Source organism: Urtica dioica, chromosome 7, assembly GCF_054948205.1.
Source record: "Urtica dioica subsp. dioica isolate 48M chromosome 7, U.dioica_male_clone48M_v1_H2, whole genome shotgun sequence".
Lineage (NCBI taxonomy): Eukaryota > Viridiplantae > Streptophyta > Magnoliopsida > Rosales > Urticaceae > Urtica > Urtica dioica.
In genome coordinates, this window is record NC_142762.1 from 2,784,211 (window position 1) to 2,803,665 (window position 19,455).

At 41.8% G+C, this 19,455-nt stretch overlaps 1 protein-coding gene across 1 annotated transcript; it reads right to left on the minus strand.

The window, feature by feature from the left end:
- Window positions 1-5,858: 5,858 nt before the first annotated feature.
- LOC149390126 (uncharacterized) lies at window positions 5,859-6,754 on the minus strand. Its single transcript, XM_089619012.1, has 2 exons — window positions 6,244-6,754; window positions 5,859-6,193 (listed from the first exon to the last, which is right to left on the minus strand). Exons 1-2 carry the CDS (start codon window positions 6,752-6,754, stop codon window positions 5,859-5,861), a joined length of 846 nt encoding a protein of 281 aa, XP_089475138.1.
- Between the last annotated feature and the right edge of the window lie 12,701 nt (window positions 6,755-19,455).

Genomic DNA, 19,455 nt, shown 5'->3' on the forward strand with positions numbered 1-19,455 from the left:
TCATTCGTTTGAGGATAGGGTATGGTGAGTACCCGTTTGTGCTTGTCGACGGTAAAGACTATGTCGAGGTTACGTTTCCAGTCGACGTAATTTTCGTCTTCGAGTTTATTCGAGGAAAGAATGGTTGAGAGAGGGTTGAGAGACATTTTGCCTATAAGAGTTGAAACAAGTTTATGATTAGTCATTTGTTTAGGATTTATGTTTTTAATATTTGATAAAATCCAAATGTGTTATAAACGAAATGATAATCTACTCCCTCAAGAGACGGCCACAAAAAATCTCATTTTGTAAGTAATTGACACATCATTAATGCTTAGCCAAGATGTCAATACACCAATTTTGACTACCCACATTTTAAATTGGTTTGATCACTCACATCCTTTCGCAGAGCCTCAACAGAGGATTACTAGGGATTGAGTCTAAGTGTACAACCAACCACTTAGTCCAAAAGGTCAACATTGAAAAAACAATCCCCCAAGAGGAGGACTTATCTTCATCGTCTCACTCTCGGACATAGCTCATTGAGCAATGATCGAAGCAAAAATGCCATAGAGTACTCTCATTGAAGAGAGGGCCACAAGAGTGACTCTTAGTCTCACATTTAATTGCTTGTTTCATTAGTGTTGGGGATCATGGGTTACAAACAACAAGTATAACCCTCCCACTTAGTTTTTAGAGTTGGCACATTGTCTCTTATAAGTTCAGAAACAAATTTCCTAGTTATAGAGCGATAGAGTGGACTTCTAGAAAGGAATCCTAGATCTTCATGTTCAAGGAAGAGCAGCGTTAGTGCATAAAGGCACATGGTACATACTCGGAGGTTACGCATCTTTTATTTTTCGGCTCGTCTACGAGGAGACCTCCCACTCAAATTTTCAAGAGCATATGAACATATGTGATATAGATGTATTTTTTAAAATATTTTGAAAACTTATTTGATTTGGATGAGAAAATATTTTCAAGTTTGAAAGCGAAAACGGTTTTTCAAAAATCAAACTAGTTTTGTAGAAATTCAATTTCAATTAATCTTTCAAAAATTAAAACATTTTAATCTTTCACATTATGTTTAGTATCTTATAAAAAACAATTTTTCTCAAGGAAATTTTCTCATTAGAGTTCTATAACTCTTGGAGTGGGGTCCTAAATTCGGAATTCAATAATTCTAAAGAACTGGACATTTGGTCGCGCACCTCGGAGTAAAATCGCCATAGAAAATCAACATGATTTTTAATTTAAAGACAAGAGCAATAAATTTTAAAAAAAATCTAAGGTAACAATCCTAGCTTGTAAAAAAACGAGTAATTTTCGAAAACGATTTTCAAGCTCATAGTTTTAATCACATGTACATGCTTAACTTTTACCATAGCTTTGATACCATTTGTTCGAATTGATCTAGGGTTAAGAAAATATTTAACGCTTCAAGCAACGGGCGGAATTTAAAAATTTTCTTTTAAACAAGTAAAACGATTTTACTAACCAAGACAAAGAGCAACAACATGTTTATATTTAAATTAAAAGTACTAAAGAGCATTACTCGTTTACTAACCTTTCTGAAGCTTGAACGTTGAGAAGCCTTTGGAAGGTTGAAACATTCGTCTCTCCACGCAGCTCGTCTTTCTTCGTTCTTCGGAAACTCGAGTAACCACAAAAGTTTCTATCACATGAATCGCTCGAGATTAGAAGGAATAAGTGTGTGGGCACTTTTAAAAACGACGACTCAAGAACAATTCTAAGATTCGGAGAGCTAAAACACTAGGTCAAATGTGGACCTAGGTACCAAAACAAAAATGAGAAGAACTAGAGAGAGAAAGGAAGAGGGGCGGCCAAGCTAGAGAGAGAAGCTCTCAATCTCTAAAACTTTGGAATGAATAAACAATGAGAATGAAGGCCCTATTTATAGGAGAGGAATTACCTTCAACAAAGTAGTTTCCTCTTCTATAGAATATCACATATTCATGAGCAAATATTGCCCTTATTCTTTCAAAGTCACACGGCCAACATGAGGCTTCTAGAAGCCTTGGATTTGTTTCCTCTTTTGTTTTGCTTCTCCCTTGACTGTAGTTGGCCGAAACTTTTCTTTCCTCATAGAGGAAATTTGTTTCCTCTTTTTCTTTTGACAAGTATCTTCATACATCAATGCACAAAATAATATCTCTCTTTCTCTCTTGTTTGGACGGCCAAGGGGCATCTAAAATTCCCATAAGAAATGCCCATTAAGAATTTTAGTATAAAATTCCATGAAATGAAATTAATCTGCATCTCCCAAATTCCTTAACCAGGGCCGGCCCGATGTGAAATGTGACCTTAGGCAAAAGTTAAAATTGAGGCCTTTTATATAAACAAAAAAAAGAAAACAAATAGAAAACAAAAACAACATAAGTCCATGTATAATATCCAGACTAAGAACATGAGGCCTTTTTTTCTATTCAAAATTGGGAGGCCCTAGGCAACTGCCTATATTGCCCATGGGGTTGGCCGGCCCTGTCCTTAACATGGCCGAGTGGTTAATTTGTCATCATATGACAATGTCAAAAAATTTATTGACATTCATTTCATCCTATGTCTAAAGAGACAAAAACACCCTTTTAGACAATTTTCGTAAAACTTGTCTCGGTCTTGTTTTGACTTAACTTCTAGTTTAACTAATCCTACTCAATATGATCTGTGAAAGTGTCCTCATGGATCCAAATGAACAAAGCTTGAGCTAACATACTTGGACTCAAAAGTTCACAAACCTTTTCCAAGTTTAGCTTAATGTCAACTGACTCCACTAAAGAGTTGACACTGAGAATCTCTCGGTTCAAATGAATTTATTTTCTACTCAAGTATTCAACTTAATTGTGATGAGTGGATCCACTGAATATTATCTATGTTTACCCCTCATGAATATCATCAGCTAGTCGGGATTTATAAAATTACCATTTTACCCTTCTAGTCTTTATTACCTCAACTTCTTTGTCGCTTGTGAATAACTTAGAAACAATGTGTTCACGAGCAGCTAGAAAGTCACATTGATTCATCCAAAAGAGTCATGACTCAATTTGGACACTGGCTAGTTTATTTATTCACATTCCAAGGAACAAATCGTGAGGTGATATACATTGCATTTCAGCAATCTTGTACATGAATTCCATATCTATGAGATCTTCACAAAGTTACTCATGACATCTTCATAACTTAATACTTCGCCAATAGGTCCTATTCAGAATCACTAAGTGAATCTGAACTCTGCCTTTCACAAATGAGAATACGTAAGCTATGAAATGACATGTCTCATTTCAGGATTGAGGTAAGCATGATGCAATTTGTACGTAGTGACTTCGAGACATAAGAGGTTAAATGGTTTGTTCTTATTCTGTCTCTAGAAGTGCACTGGTCAATTCAGTACCTTCAGAAGATACCTAGAAGAACTATAGAGTCTCCAACTCACAATGTCCCATAACCAGACATCATAGATTCTCCTGACAATCATACTTAGATCAATAGTCCTTTGATCCTTAGATTGTAAATATGAAGTTTTAAGCAAACCATGAAGAGTTTGTTCATGCAAATCTACTTTTGTCTCTTGATGTGTTGTTAGGTTTGTTTAAGGACTAAAGACTATAGATTATCATAAAGCTTCAAACAGACAAGGAAGAATGAATGAACGTTTCAACTTTTATTAATGATTTAGCATTTAAAGCAAGAGTCTTCGTGAGACTATATTACATCAAATGTACATAAATAGACACTACTACTCTTCTTGTGGGCACGATTGACAACAGCAACGATGCTTAGGGCTTCTATGTAACGAGAAAGGTATAATGGAACAAATTGATCTATCTCGATACGGGCAAAACCTTGAGGGTCATGATCACGTACTGACTATATCAGTAGACACTCGTCATGATAAGTAAATATAATTCTAGTATTAAAGGAGAGTGCGGTCTTAGCTTACACGGTGGAGTATTGACTAAGATTAGACAAATCGATCGAAAAAGAGAAATGAATATTTCTTCTTTTTTTATCGGATTTATTAAGCTTCTACTACTAGGTCTATCGTCCGCGATTCAGCTTCGATAAAGGCGGATAAGAACGTTAATATTATTATTATAATCTCACTTGCTGTAATAGTGATTGACAGCATTATTTCCAAAAAGAGTATTTTGGGAATTAAATAAATATTTATAGTAAATCTGTTTATTTATTGCTAGATCGAGTAAATAAACTTATTATTTTATTTTTGACAAGTAAATAAGTGTTTAAATGGCTTAAATTTATTGGGCCTTGAAAAAGCAAAAAATCACCTACCCCCCTACGGTGTTGGACGTTTTTTTGCACTGATGTGGCAACGAGTATTTTTTCTGTTTTTCTGTTCCTAAAATATAGTAAAATAAATAGGAGATATATTTTCCTATATTCTCTCCTAATATTTAGGCCAAATATAAGGAGGATATTTACGAGAAAATCTAGGAGAATATATTTTCCTAGATTTTCTCAATAGCAAAATATTTTATACTGTTGTATAAAATAAAATCCTAGCTACTGATCTGACGGATGAGAGAAAAAATAGAATTCACTCGTTGAGATCCAAGGGCTGAGATTTAATCCACTAGTGTGAACACAATAAAAGGAAATAATATCTTTTATAATATTCTGGAATATTCTATAAAGATACTTTTTAAACTGCTATAAATAGAGGGTTGATGTGAAGCAAAATTAAACCTAGCCACACAGCTAAATGCCCACACACTCTCCTTTGTGGCCGTGTGCTTGCTTCTCCTTCCTCCCCTCGGAATTGCTTCAATTCCATTCTTAGAAATAAGAGGGAAAGATCGGAAACACCCTGTTTCCAGATCTAATGAGATATAACGAAGCCCACTCTTTTGTCTTATATCTTCCTCGGAGATTACGTTTCGGAAGACTTTAGTGTCATCACATATCGAGTCCTTGAAGGAGGAGTTCCAGATCTGATCATGTGGAGACTTGTACGTTCAAGACGAAGATGGATTGTGAAAGCTTTCGGTTCGTGAGCCAAAAACTGTAAGTTTTCTTAAACTCATCTTTTATCTGATATGGTTGTTTGATGAAGTTTTTTATGATTAATTAATAAAGTAATCTAGATCTTGTTTAATAACCATGTTAATAATTGGCTCTTGTTAGCGTAATTATTATTTTCCGCATATAATTAGTTATTTAAAGTGCATTAATCACCAGCAGAGAATCCTTCCACAAACTTCCTATAGTAGCCAGCAAGACCCAAGAAACTTCTTATTTTAGTGACCGTCTTTGGCTGACTCCACTGCCTCACGGCTTCCACTTTAGCAGGATCTACCATGATACCAGCACTACTAACAACATGGCCAAGGAACACTACACGTTCTAGCCAAAATTCACACTTCGAGAACTTGGCGTATAGTTGCTTTTCCCTCATCCTGCTTAGCACTATCTCCAGATGCTGTTCATGCTCTTCGTTAGTCTTCGAGTAGATTAGAATGTCATCGATGAACATGATCACGAACTTATCCAGAAAGTCCTCGAAAACTCGGTTCATCAGATTCATAAATGTTGCTGGCGCGTTAGTCAAACCAAATTACATCACTAAGAACTCGTAATGACCATATCGAGTACGAAAAGAAGTTTTGGGATGTCTTCATCTCGAACCTTTAGCTGATCGTATCCTGAACGCAAGTCAATCTTTGAGAACACTGTCACTCTTGACAGTTGATCAAAAAGATCGTCGATCCGTGGCAACGGTTACTTGTTCTTGATTGTTACTTGGTTCGACCCACGGTAGTCAATACAAAGTCGTAAGGAACCATCTGCCTTCTTAACGAACAAGACAGGCTCGGTCTTATGAACCCTTTATCGAGCAACTCTTATAGCTGCATCTTGGGTTCTTTCAATTCTACTGGAGCCATACGATATGGAGCTTTCGATATTGGAACTGTGCCTGGGATGAGCTCTCTGTTGAACTCTACTTCTCGATCAAGAGGTAGGCCTGGAAGATCTTTTGGAAAAATATCAAGGAAATCTCTAGCAACGGGAATCTCATGCGGCTGCGGCTTGACCGTCTTCGTGACGTCTACCACGTTTGCAAGGTAACCAACGCAACCCTGATGCATCATCTTCACGACCTTCAGCGCCGATACGATCGGAAAACTTGATTTTCGAGAGGAACCTTGGCATGCGGCCGCGGTCCAAGTCCTGGGTTCTGGAACAGAATCGACTTCTTTCAGCAATCTATGATTGCATGGTGGGTACTTAACCAATCCATTCCGAGGATTACGTCATAGTCCACCATTTCCAATTCTATCAAGTCTGCTTTCATTATCTGATCATGAACTCGGATGGGCACATCTCTATACCAGCATAACGACCGGTACTTTTCTCCAGAAGGCGTAGCCGTAACGAACGGGTACAAGAATTCCTTCTGATGCTCACCTAACTGATCAAACTTTCTAGATGCGATGAATGCATGCATGGGTCCTGAATCTATCAATGCATATACAGAGAAGGAATCCACGAAAATCTGACATGCGACAGCAGTGGACGACCCTGCTCGCACTTCATCTTCACGGATGGAGAAGACTCTTGCATTGGTTTTCGGTTGCTCTTTGGGTGTAGGGTTCTTCACTTCTGGATTCTCACATACTCGAGACAGATGACCCTCTTTTCCGCATCTGAAACACACCAGCACACGAGCATAACACTCTCCCTCGTGCGATCTACCACACCTTCGGCACACAGCTGACAGAGTATTTCTAGAAGTCATAGGCCTCTTATTGGATGGCCCTGAGCGTCCGCTATCTTCACGTCCTCTGTTTTGGTTCACTGACTCTGATCAGTTTCCAGAACTTTCCTAAGGTCGATAACTCAAGCCTTGCTGAGACCTCATTCTGTCTCCTCGAGGCGACCGACTCTCCCATATCAATTGGGATCTGAATATTTTCCTTGACCAACTCTGTTTTGGGCTAGCAGCTTTAGAAGGTGTTTCAGTGACCGGTTTCGGTGCAGGAGTCCGATTACCCTCGCGCCAACCAACAATCCGCAAAGCTCTTTGCACGGTGAAGGCGTAAGAGCGAGGTCCGCCATCCACTTAGCTCACGATATCCACGTTGAGCCCATGTATGTACTTCATCTTTCTAGCCTGATCAGTAGGGACTAGGGAAGGAGCGAACCCTGTTAACGTGTCAAACTTTGTCGTATATTCTAATACAGACATTGAACCTTGTCGTAGGCTCATAAACTCGTGTACCTTGTTCGACAGATTAGCTTCACTCAGGTACTTCCCGTGGAACAGGTTGAGGAAATGGACCCATGTCATTGAGTGGACATCCTCAGTCGACACAATCACCTTCCACAAGCCCCTAGCCTCATCCTCTAGTTGATTCACAGCGCAAGCCACACTCTCGATATCGGATAGCTGCATGTCGTTGAAGTTTTACTGCATCTTTTTTACCCAGTTCTCAGCTGCAGTTGGATCCCAATGGCCATTTGAATGGTCGTCAAACATCGGAGGCTTCTGCTTACAAAACATCTCGTATACCGGCTCGCTCACATGAGGAACGGCTTCAGGAATCTGGAAGTTGAGCTCCTCAGGAGGATCCACATGCACTGGCGGTGGATTCTCTTGTCGTTCTCCTGGAACTAGAGTCGCTGGGTGCTGTTGGGGCGGCGCGTTCAGCCTCGTTAAGAGCTCTGTGATCGTGCAGCGCGTTTTGCCTCCTGGCGGGGGAAAACCCGACTCCCCGATGACGTCTCCATCTAGGGGACAGTTTGTCGACTGGGCAGCCTCGGTGGAAGGGTGAGCGCGAGGACTGGTCGCTTGCAGCACGTCATCTAGCGAAGAAAAGATGTCGTCAAAGAGAGTGAAGGTTATCTCGCGAGACGCGTTCTCCTTCGCAGTCGTGTCACGGACTCGAACCGCGGCCGCCTGCCGAGCATCCGCCAAAGCAACGTCCTACTCTTACTCCACGTCTGCCTTCTCCCAAACGGCATCGTCCATCTCCTCGATGAAGACATGCATCTCAGCCAGTGGCGAATCACGCTCTCTCTTCGCTTGGATGCAAGAAATCTCAATCGACGATAGTCGATTATGGACGATCTTCAACTCCTCATTCTAGCCCGAGAGCATCACCCGAAGCTTCTTGGTCTCCCCCAAGAAAGTGTCGGCCGACCGCTCTGCCTTCTCCCGAGACGCTTGCTGAACGACTCGCAGCGCCCTCTCAGCCTCCAATTCCGTCCTTAGGTGAGCAATCTCCTCTTGAGCCCACTTCACCTCTTCCTCGAGGGCCTTGACCTCTGAGTGGGTAGAACCCTCGCTAGCACGGCGGCATGCTCGGCCGCAGCTTTCTCCATGTCAGCCTGCATGTTACGCATCCGACGCAGTAAGTCTCGGAGAATCCAGTCGCCCCGCTCCTAGCGCACGAGCATCTGCAATGGCGGGCAACGTGGGTACGGCCAAGATAAACATGATATGTAAAAAAAGGGGAATGCTAAAAGATAAGCCGTACCTTAGAGGATCGCTGACCCGGTTCCTAAAAACTCCACATCGCTTTTCGTCAGGAGACCATTGAAGTCCCTCAAGGAAGAGTCTGGGATCCCCTGGGAGCACTGGTCCCTCAACTCTGCCGCCTCCGCTAGGAGCCTTGAGTCTACATCATGTCTCACCATCGTTATGTGAGCGCGTTTCGAGCGGGAAGGCGAGTTGTGATTGACCGACGATGAAGGCCGCTTGTTCGAAGAGTTTTCCCCATTCCACGCCAAGGGAGGAGCCCGCCCGGGCGATCTCTCGTGTTGGGATATGATCCAAAACGATCGACGGCAGCAGCATCGATAAAGGATTGTTCCCTAGGCAATCTCGCACGCGAAGGTGTTGTCAGTGGTGCCCACAAGAAGAGTAGTAGTGTCTATTTATGTACATTTGATGTAATATAGTCTCACGAAGACTCTTGCTTGTAATTGCTTATTTATTAATAAAAGTTGAAACGTTAATTCATTCTACCTTGTCTGTTTGACGCTTTATGATAAAACCTTGGTATTTAGTCCATAAACAAACCTAACAACTTACGAAAAGACAAATGTAGATTTGCATGAACAAACTCTTCGTAGTTTTCTTAAAACGATATATTCGCAATCTAAGGGTCAAAGGACTATTGACCTCAGTACATTTGTTAGGAGAATCTATGATGTCTGGTTATGGGACATTGAGAGTTGGAGACTCTATAGTTCTTCTAGGTATCTTCCGAAAGTACTGAATTGACCAGTGAACTTCTAGAGACAAGATAAGAACAAACCATGTAACCCCTTATGTGTCGAAATCACTACGTATGAATTGCATCATGCTTACCTTAATCCTGAAATGAGACATGCCATTTCACAGCTTACGTATTCTCATTTGAGAAAGTCAGAGTTCGGACTCACTATGTGATTCTGAACAGGACCTATTGGTGAGGTACTAAGTTGTGAAGATGTCATGAGTAACTTTGTGAAGTTCTCATAGATATGGAATTCATGTAAAAGATTGTTGAAATGCAATATATATAACCTCATGCTTTGTTCCTTGGAATGTGAATAAATGAACTGGCCAGTGTCCAAATTGAGTCTTGACTCTTTTGGATGAAACAATGTGACTTGTTAGCTCATCTTCAATACATTATTTCTAACTTATTCACAAGCGACAAAGGAGTTGAGGAAATAACAGCTAGAAGGGTAAAATGGTAATTTTGTAAATCCCGACTAGATGATGATATTCATGAAGGGTAAACATAGATAATATTCAATGGATCCACTCATTACAATTAGGTTGAATTCTTGAGTAGAAAATAAATTCATTTGAACCGATAGATTTTCAGTGTCAACTCTTTAGTGGAGTCAGTTGACATTAAGCTAAAATTGGAAAAAGGTTTGTGAACTTTTGAGTCCAAGTATTTTAGCTCAAGCTTTGTTCATTTGGATCCATGAGGTCACTGTCTCAAATAATATCGAGTAGGAATAGTTAAACTAGAAGTTAAGTCAAAACAAGAACAAGACAAGTTTTACGAAGATTGTCAAAAGGGTATTTTTGTCCTTTTGGACATAGGTTAAAATGAATGTCAATAAATTTTTTTGACATTGTCATATGATGACTTATATCCACTCAGCCAAGTTAATTTGTTTGGGCCTTGTGGATTAATTTCATTTCATAAGAGTTTTATTGAAAATTCTTAATGGGCCTTTCTCATGTTGTCATGAACAAATGAAGAAGCTTCTAGAAGCTCCTTCTAGGAGACTTGGCCTCCCATCCCAAAGAAAGAAAAGGGAGATTATTTTGTGCATCAATGTATGAAGATACTTGCCAAAATTAAAAGAGGAAACAAATTTCCTCTATGAGGAAGGTGGATTTCGGCCAACAAGCTAAGGGAGAACAAAAGAGGAAACAAATCCAAGGCTTCTAGAAGGAAGCTTGGCTGTGTGACTCTAAGGGAAGGAGAGCAAATTTTGCTCATGAATATGTGATATTCTATAGAAGAGGAAACTACCTTATTGAAGGTAATCTCTCCCCTATAAATAGAGGCCTCATTCTCATTGTTTATTCATCCCAAGTTTTAGAGATTGACAGCTTCTCACTCTAGCTTGGCCGCCCACTCCTCTCTCTCTCTCTAAGTTCCTTTCGTTTTTGTTTTGGCACCTAGGTCCTCATTTGACCTAGCACTTTTAGCTCTTCGACTTTTAGACTTGTTCTCGAGTCATCGTGTTTAAAAATGCACACTCACTAATTCTTTTTCTCTCGAGTGATTTTAGTGATAGAAACTTTCGTGGTTGCTCGAGTTGCCGAGGAAAGAAGAGAGACGTGCTACGAGGGGAGATGAACGTTTTCAACCTTCCGAAGGCTCATCAACGTTCAAGCTTCTAAAAAGGTTAGTAAATTATTTAATGCTCATAATAGTTTTTATATATGTGTACTTGCTCTTTGTCTAGGTTAGTAAAATCGTTTTACTTGTTTTAAAGAAAATTTTTAAATTCCGCCGCTTGCTCGAAGCGTTAAACTTTTTCTTAACTCTAGATCAATTCAAACAGAAGGCTCCCAAGCCATAGTACCTGCCGCGAGAAACATCAAACGGTTAGGGAAAAATAATTCACAAAGCACGAGTAATGAATGCGATAAACATATGGCGTCAATACCCCCCCCCCTCAATGGGAAGGGTTAGAAGAACCCCCCGCCTCGGACTCGAGGTCTAATGGGATCTCATCGCGAGGTGAGGAACGTTGAGGTGCCTCCTCTTCCGGCTGAGCTCATCTCGCACGCGCGCGGGCCAGCTGGGCCTCTATCACACGGGCCCGACTCGGCCGGATCCTCCACGAGCACGCCTGGCCACCGACCAGGCCTCTTTCATTCGCGTATGGCCCGAAGAGGCGAAACGGCCCTTAGTCGACTGGGCCCTCCTCGCACAAGCCCGGCCCAACTATGCCTAGGGTTTGCGTGAGGGATGCGTTGCCCGCCGTGCCATCGCCGGCGCCACCCGGCCGGCGAGCTCCACCTCCAGCACGGCGCCGACCCAGACATCGTCGGCGAGTGCCGGCTCGCCATTCCCGGCACACGCCTCGCCGGACGCGGCCTCAGCTAGGTCACGCGAGTCTCCAGCGCCGCAAGTGCCCATCCAAACAGCCCTGCCTGGCCAACAAACTCCTCCTTCGACGCCGGCGCCGGCCCAGACAGCGTCGTCCAGGGCCGGTGCGCCACCTCGACACGGCCTCGCCCAAGTCACACAGCTCTTTGGCACCGTCTGCGCCCTTCCAATTGGCCTCACCCACACACGAGGCATCTCTGGCGCGCCCCTTGCCCAGGCCGTGCAGTCCCCTCTCGGTGCGCATCCTGTCCAGGCCGGCCTCGCCTGAGTCGTGCAGGTCATCCCCGGCACGCGTCTCGCCCGGGCCACGCAAGTCCACCCGGCGCACGTATCGACTGGCGCAGAGCCACCAGTTGCCGGAGATCCCTCCTCGCCGGCCAGCCAAGCGTCCACTGAACAAAATTGCACCTGGCCATGCTTGTCGCTCTTCTCCTAGAAAAGTCCAAGCACAATGATGAGAGAGGTTGATAATCGACTGGAGACAAGGAAAACCGGTCCCAAAAATCCTCCAAATCCATGTAGGAGTCTCCAGAGTGGGCAAAAAAGTCATCATCGAAGGTCCCACTCGTCGACGGGTGGTTAATGGAGTCCATCGGCACGTGTGACAAGAAAAAAAAAACAAACAAGCAAACAACGAGCCGGAAGACAAATAAAATATAATTGAAGAGAAAAGGTTGTACCACTTGACAACGAGACGCTCCGACGGGTCGACGGTGATAGAAAACCTTGAGTTTACGACACGGGCTGCGCCCGGTGATAAACTTGGGAGGCTAATGTTACCGGCCCATCCCGAACCGGCAAAAAGAAGACTAGCCAGCCAATGGCCGGCCCAAAAGCTAGCCTCGGCCATTGGCCGGCTTGAGCTAGCCTCAGCCATTGGCCGGCCCGAGAGCTAACATCGGCCAATGGCCGGCTCAAGGGCCAGCCTCAACCATCGGCCAGCCCAAGGGCCAGACTCGGCCATTGGCCGGCCCGAGTGACAGCCTCGGTCAATGGCTGGCTGGCCCAAGGGCTAGCCTCGGCCATTGGCCGGCCCAAGTGCCAGCCTCGGCCAATGGCAGCCCAGGAGCCTCCTTCGACCAATGGCTGGCTCGAGCAAGCACCGGCCGTTGGTCAGCCCAAAGTCACTGTCGGCCATTTGCCGGCTTGAGCATTCCTCGGCCAATGGCCAAGCCAAACCTACACCCAGCCATCGATCGACTCAAGCTATACTCGGTCCGTCCCTTGGTCTCCTATAAATACAAGGGTCCGTCCCTTGACCCATGGTAATCCAACTTTGAGTCTTGAAATGCTGCCGAACTCGTACTTCACTCGTTTCGCGCATCTTTGGCCTCTAAACACCAAAACCCTCTTATCCACCTCAATCCCACTAATGTTGAGCGTCGGAGAGGTAAACAGAGGCAATCCATCTGTTTCCATTTGATAGCTTCTCGTTTACCCTCTTTTTAGGTACGATGACGACAGACATTACCATCACCACCGCTAGATTAGACTTGGGATTCCAAGTCTAAGACGCTCAAAGCCCGAACGTGACCACTTGGTACGACGTTGGGTCGAACCGTTGCGGGTGTTAAATAGTTGTCCAAAAACGAGTGACAACAATCGACACATGTGAGGCCTAATTAAGCCACTCACGACACATCTATTTCAATTATCATGTGCAATTCCCACATTTTGAAAATCAGATTGCAGATGGCCTAACTAAGCCACTCGCGACACATCTATTTCAAAGACTACATATCAAGCTCTTCGTCCTTAACATGCCTTGTTTGTAGGGGGGGTAATGTATTGTACACAAGAGTTAGCCTTGCCTATATGTACTTGTATTGTAACGGCAAGAAAGTTATTTGAGGAATAATAACAAACACAACAAATTCAATTTCTTTCCGCTTCTCTCTCTCCCTCTCTCTCTCTCTCTCTCTCTCTCTCTCTCTATTTGTAACAACCTTTTTATCTCGATCTCTCAACTCTCACAAAATGTAACACAATGTACGTTGTGTATGTTTAATTATTATTCATTGAGGTATAACAATGTTTAATATGATTAAATATAAAGAACTAATATGTAATATATATATATATATATATATATATATATATATATATAGATACATTGTTAGGGACAAATTTCTCATTGGAAATGCCCTCAAGGTTTATAAAGGTTTTGAAACTGGTGTACCTAGCTCATGTTCACCCGGATATAAGCTTTGATGTAAGCTTGGTCAGTCGTTTATGGAGCAAACCCATGGAGACAGCAAACCGTATTTTGAGATTACTCAAAAATGGATACAGAATATTACAGATATTTACTACCCTACCGTATTATTAAAAAGTAATTACAGATATTTACTACCCTAGCATAGTATAGCACGTATATTTAGTAATTAACAATACAATATGAGTTCGTATCTTCAATACTATGCGTTTATAAGATATTGATATTCACGTTCAAACAACGAATCCAAGAGAACCACGCAAAAATAAGGAGAATATAGGAATATCTTAGGCAGAAAAAGAAAAACAATTTAATGGATGATCATCATTAGTGATTGGCCTCAATGGAAGGAGTCAATGAAATTCCAAAAGAACGCGCAATATCAAACGAATCTAGTTTTCTTAATAATAAATTTAATTATCCCTATTTAACTAGATTGACAATGGTTGAATTTGGGGTAATGGAACTTCTCCGATGATGTGCCACGAGTCCAACAAATAAAAGTTTCTTTAAGTGGATCCCGGACGTATGGCAATTAGAGAGTCGTGGAGAAATATTTCTCTCTCTCTCCTTGGCTTATCACTTATTATTACACATCTATATAAGGCAACAATTCAATATATGATTGCTATATATAAAAAAGAAAAGTAGCGAATTCTCAAAGTAACGTCAATGGTGCGGTTAAACTTTTGCCACTAAAGGAATGGACTTATACATGGAAAGTGGGGTCAAATATGAAGGTCACTCGAAAGCCCTAACCACCATCAATGGTTCTCGTCGCGAGATTTATCCCAATAATTCCAACCCAGCCAACCATATATCTTCTTAATTCTGTACGCCAAAAAAACTTCTCACCATATATATTAATTATTTTTGCTATGATATACGGCTTTAATACGCGTCGCTAACCGCCAAGTATCACATCAATAAATATATGCGGCTGTAGGAAGTTCATTACTTCGAGAATTCAATTTTGACTCATATTCCTTATACGTACCTATCAAAATTACATTCGGCCATGAACAGTAAACATTGCAATATGAATATAATTATGGGTGTTAGTTGAAATTAATGATTTTCTAGAGTTAGTATAATCCAAACTCAGCAAGTATTTTAATAAATTTTAATTTATTTGAAAGCAATGATAATATTTATATATATAAAATTGTCAAATTTTTCAATTACGGTGTAAAAAAAATTGGAAACGTAACTTTGTCTATTTTGTTTGTTGAGTACTTAAAACTTTAGGATGTTTTTTTAAACACAAACTCAAAATTCTTACATTAGCATACTGCTAATTCAAATTGGAATAGATGAAAACATACTATAAAATAAGAATTTATGGCTTTAGAAGAAAGTCCATGAGCTTTGGTATTATAATCTCTTGAGACGGATTTAAACTCCATGTCAAAGAAATTTCATGATTGCAGTTCGTTGGCGTCGTGGATTATGGTTCCCATATTGTGGTCTAATGGCTCTCGTGCAATAGTTTCTGTTATGTTATACTACGATTCCCACCACGAACACACTCACTAGAACACAGCAGATTGTTTACGAGGTTCGGTCAACACGACCTACTCCCCGGAATTCCCCTCTCGGAATTCGATGCACTATGATAAAACCCGTTACACACTCTCCCTGGTGATCTCACAATCAGAGACCTCCCACCCTAAGAACAGAGATGGAGAAGACGATGAACTACCCAAGAATTGTTTACCCAACTCTCTCGCTCAATCTCTCAAACAGTTTCTCTCTCTCTCTTTTCTTTTTCCTGTGTGTCGATAGAGCCGTTAGCACAGTACTTATATCCACTCAGCTAACTAACTTTAGCCTAATACTAACCCAAGCCATTTATAAACCATGGTCAGGTTAGCTTACACGTGTACAAACTAACATTAAACCGTGGTTAAGGCACAACTAATATCAACAAACTCCACCTTAGTTGTTCCTTGATCACCAATCACAGTGCATAACTCCGAGAGGATCATCACTCAGTCTTCTATCTTCTTGCTTGAACACCAAGTAACTTCAAGCAGTGCCTGAACTTACTTAGTGGAAGAACCTTTGTCCCACAGTCTGCTGGATTGTCTTCAGTCCCAACCTTCTGTATATCGACCACTCCTTGTCCCACCTTTTCTCTGATGAAGTGATACTTGATCTCAACATGTTTCGTTCGATCATGAAACACAGGATTTCTGCAGAGATGTATAGCACTCTGACTGTCTGAGAATATGGTTGCTTTTCCAACAAAGAACTTTAGTTCTCTGAGCATCCCTTGAAGCCAAATCCCTTCTTTTACGGCTTCAGTTGCAGCTACATATTCAGCTTCAGCGGTTGAAAGAGTCACTACAGACTGCAGCTGAGACCTCCAGCTCACACAGTTTTTGCCGACCAGGAAATAATATGCTGATGTGGACCTCCTTGTATCCTTATCCCCTGCATAATCTGAGTCCACAAAACCTTGCAAGCTTACCTCTTCATTTGAATCACCAGAGTACATTAAACCAGTTCGAGTAGACCCGGCTATGTACTTCAGTAATCCCATGATAGCAAACCAATGGAACTTTACAGGATTCGCCATGTAGCGACTGAGGGAGCTGATAGCGAAGGCCAAGTCTGGACGTGTACAGGTCATAGCGTACATGACAGATCCAACCACATTTGAGTAAGGCTTGTCAGCCATAAACTGAACTCCTTCATTATTAGTTGGACTCTGAGACTTTGACAACTGCACATGGTTTCCAAGAGGTAAGCTGTTGCACTTAGCACCTGCCACTCCAAACTTTTCAACCAGTTTTTCCAAGTAACCTTGCTGATTCAGAAACAGCTTTGACTCATTTCTGTTTCTTTCAATCCTCATCCCTAGAATTTTCCCTGCTGCACTAAGATCCTTCATGTCAAATTCTGACTTCAGCAAGTCCTTCATTTTGTTCACTCTGTGTTTTTCTTTACTGATGAGGAGCATGTCATCCACGTAAAGCAGGAGAAACTCTGAGTCTAAAGGACTTGATCCTTTGAAGTACATGCAGGGATCATAGAAACTCCTACAGAATCCTTGTGCAGTGATAAAAGTGTCAAACCGAATGTACCACTGCCTAGGAGACTGTTTGAGTCCATATAGGGATTTCTTGAGCAGACACACCATGTCTTGTTTCTTCTGTTGCTCATACCCTTCAGGTTGTTCCATATAGATAACTTCATCTAAGTCTCCGTGAAGGAACGCTGTTTTGACGTCCATCTGTTCAAGCTCAAAATCAAATTGAGTTACAAGAGATAGCGTCACCCGTATAGTCTTATACTTGACCACAGGTGAGAATATCTCGTTGTAATCAATCCCTTCCTTCTGTGTGTACCCTTTTGCCACTAATCGAGCCTTGTACCTTACTGGTTCACCATCCACAGCCCCTTCTTTCACTTTGAAGATCCACTTGCAGTCAACTGTAGACTTGTCTTTAGGTCTCTTTACCACTTCCCAAGTCTGATTCTTGTGAAGAGATTCAATTTCTTCATTCATAGCAAGTCTCCACTGCTTGGACTCCTTGCACTTCATGGCTTGTGTGAAGGTTTCTGGTTCAGTCTTATTAATCTCTACTGCTGCCATGAAAGCATAGGCTAGCAGTTCTGTGTAAGCTGAAAACCCATATCTTTCAACAGGTTTGTGTTCTCTTCTCTCTCTATCTCTGACTAGCTGATAACTTGATGGAGTATTGAGACCACTATCTTCTCCTGGATCTTCATTCTTGCTTGGAGTCTGATAGGCATTGCAGGTTTCTTCAGCATCATCTCCATGGCTTGGTTGAGGAGTCTGTCTAGGCTCCACCGGATGAGCCACCTCATACCTTTGAAGACTTGTAACTTCACTTGTTACAATACCTGAAGGGTTAGTGGAACTAGACACAGAACTAGATTCCATATTAGAATTATCAAGGCATGGAAAATCATTCTCATTAAAAATTACATCCCTGCTATTAATGACCTTAAAACCTCTATCACCCTTAACCCACAGCCTATAGCCTTTAGTACCATCAGGATAGCCCAAGAAAACACACTTCACAGCCCTAGGATCAAGCTTACTTTCTTTTTTATGTGCATAAGCAGAACAACCAAATATTCTTAAGTGTGAGATATCAGGAATTTTACCAGACCACACCTCTTCAGGTGTTTTGAACTCAAGTGCACTTGATGGGCTCCTATTGATGAGGTAAGCAGCTGTTACCACAGCTTCACCCCAAAAATTCTTAGGCAGTCCTGAGCCGAATAACATGCATCTTGACTTGTCTAGTAGAGTCCTGTTCATTCTCTCGGCCACTCCATTTTGCTGTGGAGTGAGTCTCACTGTGTGGTGCCTTTGAATACCTGCTTCCTTGCAATAAGAGTCAAAAACCTCATTGCAAAACTCTAAACCATTGTCAGTCCTTAAGATCTTTATTCTTTTATCAGACAGATTTTCAACCAGAGTTTTCCAATTCTTGAATTTTTCTAAAGCATCACTTTTATTTTTCAGCAAGAAAACCCATACTTTCCTTGAAAAATCATCAATTAGAGAAAGAAAATACATGTTACCACCATGAGTAGGATTCCTTTCAGGACCCCACAAGTCCGAGTGAATGTACTCAAGTACACGTGTAGATGTGTGTCTTCCAGCCTTGAACTTCAGTCGGTGGTGTTTTCCCATAACACAATGTTCACAGAAGCCAACACTGGAGATTTTATCCTTACCAAAGTATTGACTTTCTTTCAGAACTTGAAGACCTTTGTCACTAATGTGGCCTAGTCTTCTGTGCCATAAAATGGCCTTGAGTTCTTCTGGTGTGTTGGTCACTGTTGCTGCTGAGCCTGAGATGGTTTCTCCAACAAGATAGTAGAGGCCATCAATCTTGATTCCCTTAATGGCTGTCATAGAACCCTTTGAGATTCTCATGACCCCTTTTTCAGTCTTGTTGCTATAGCCTGAGTCATCAAGAACTCCCAGAGACACTAGATTTCTTGTGAGACTAGGTACATATCTCACATCCTTGAGAGCTCTGCAGCAGCCATCAAACATCTTGAATTTTACAGTGCCCATTCCCTCCACCAGACACGTGTCACTGTTTCCCAGCACCACCTTGCCTCCTTGAAGGCTCCTGAAATTAGTGAGATAATCTTTATTGTAAGTCATATGATAAGTACAGCCAGAATCTAAAATCCAGTCACTTTTCTCCTTATCATCTGAGATGACCAGGACTTCTCCACTGTCATATCCATCCCCAAAGTTTGCTGAGTCAGGTTGACTTGTGGTAGTGTTGGTCTTGTCCTTCTCCTTCTTGAGCCATTTGTAGCAGTCTTTCTTTAGGTGTCCTGGTTTCTTGCAATAGAAGCAAGTTCTTGTCTCTTTGCCATCAGTACTAGATGACGCCTGAGTACTCTTGCTTCCAGCCTTTCCTTTATTACTCTTGTTAGACTTCTTGTTCTGACCCTTGTCCTGTCCATAATGTGCCTCTGCTCCAGATGATAGTGCCTTCTCTGATTTTATCTCAAATTCCTTGGATCTCAGAGCAGACACTACCTCATCTAGGGTAATCTGTGTTCGACCATACTTAATAGCAGATTTCACTTCCTTATAGGTGTCAGTCAAAGAATTAAGAATAATAATAACCTGATTTTCATCAC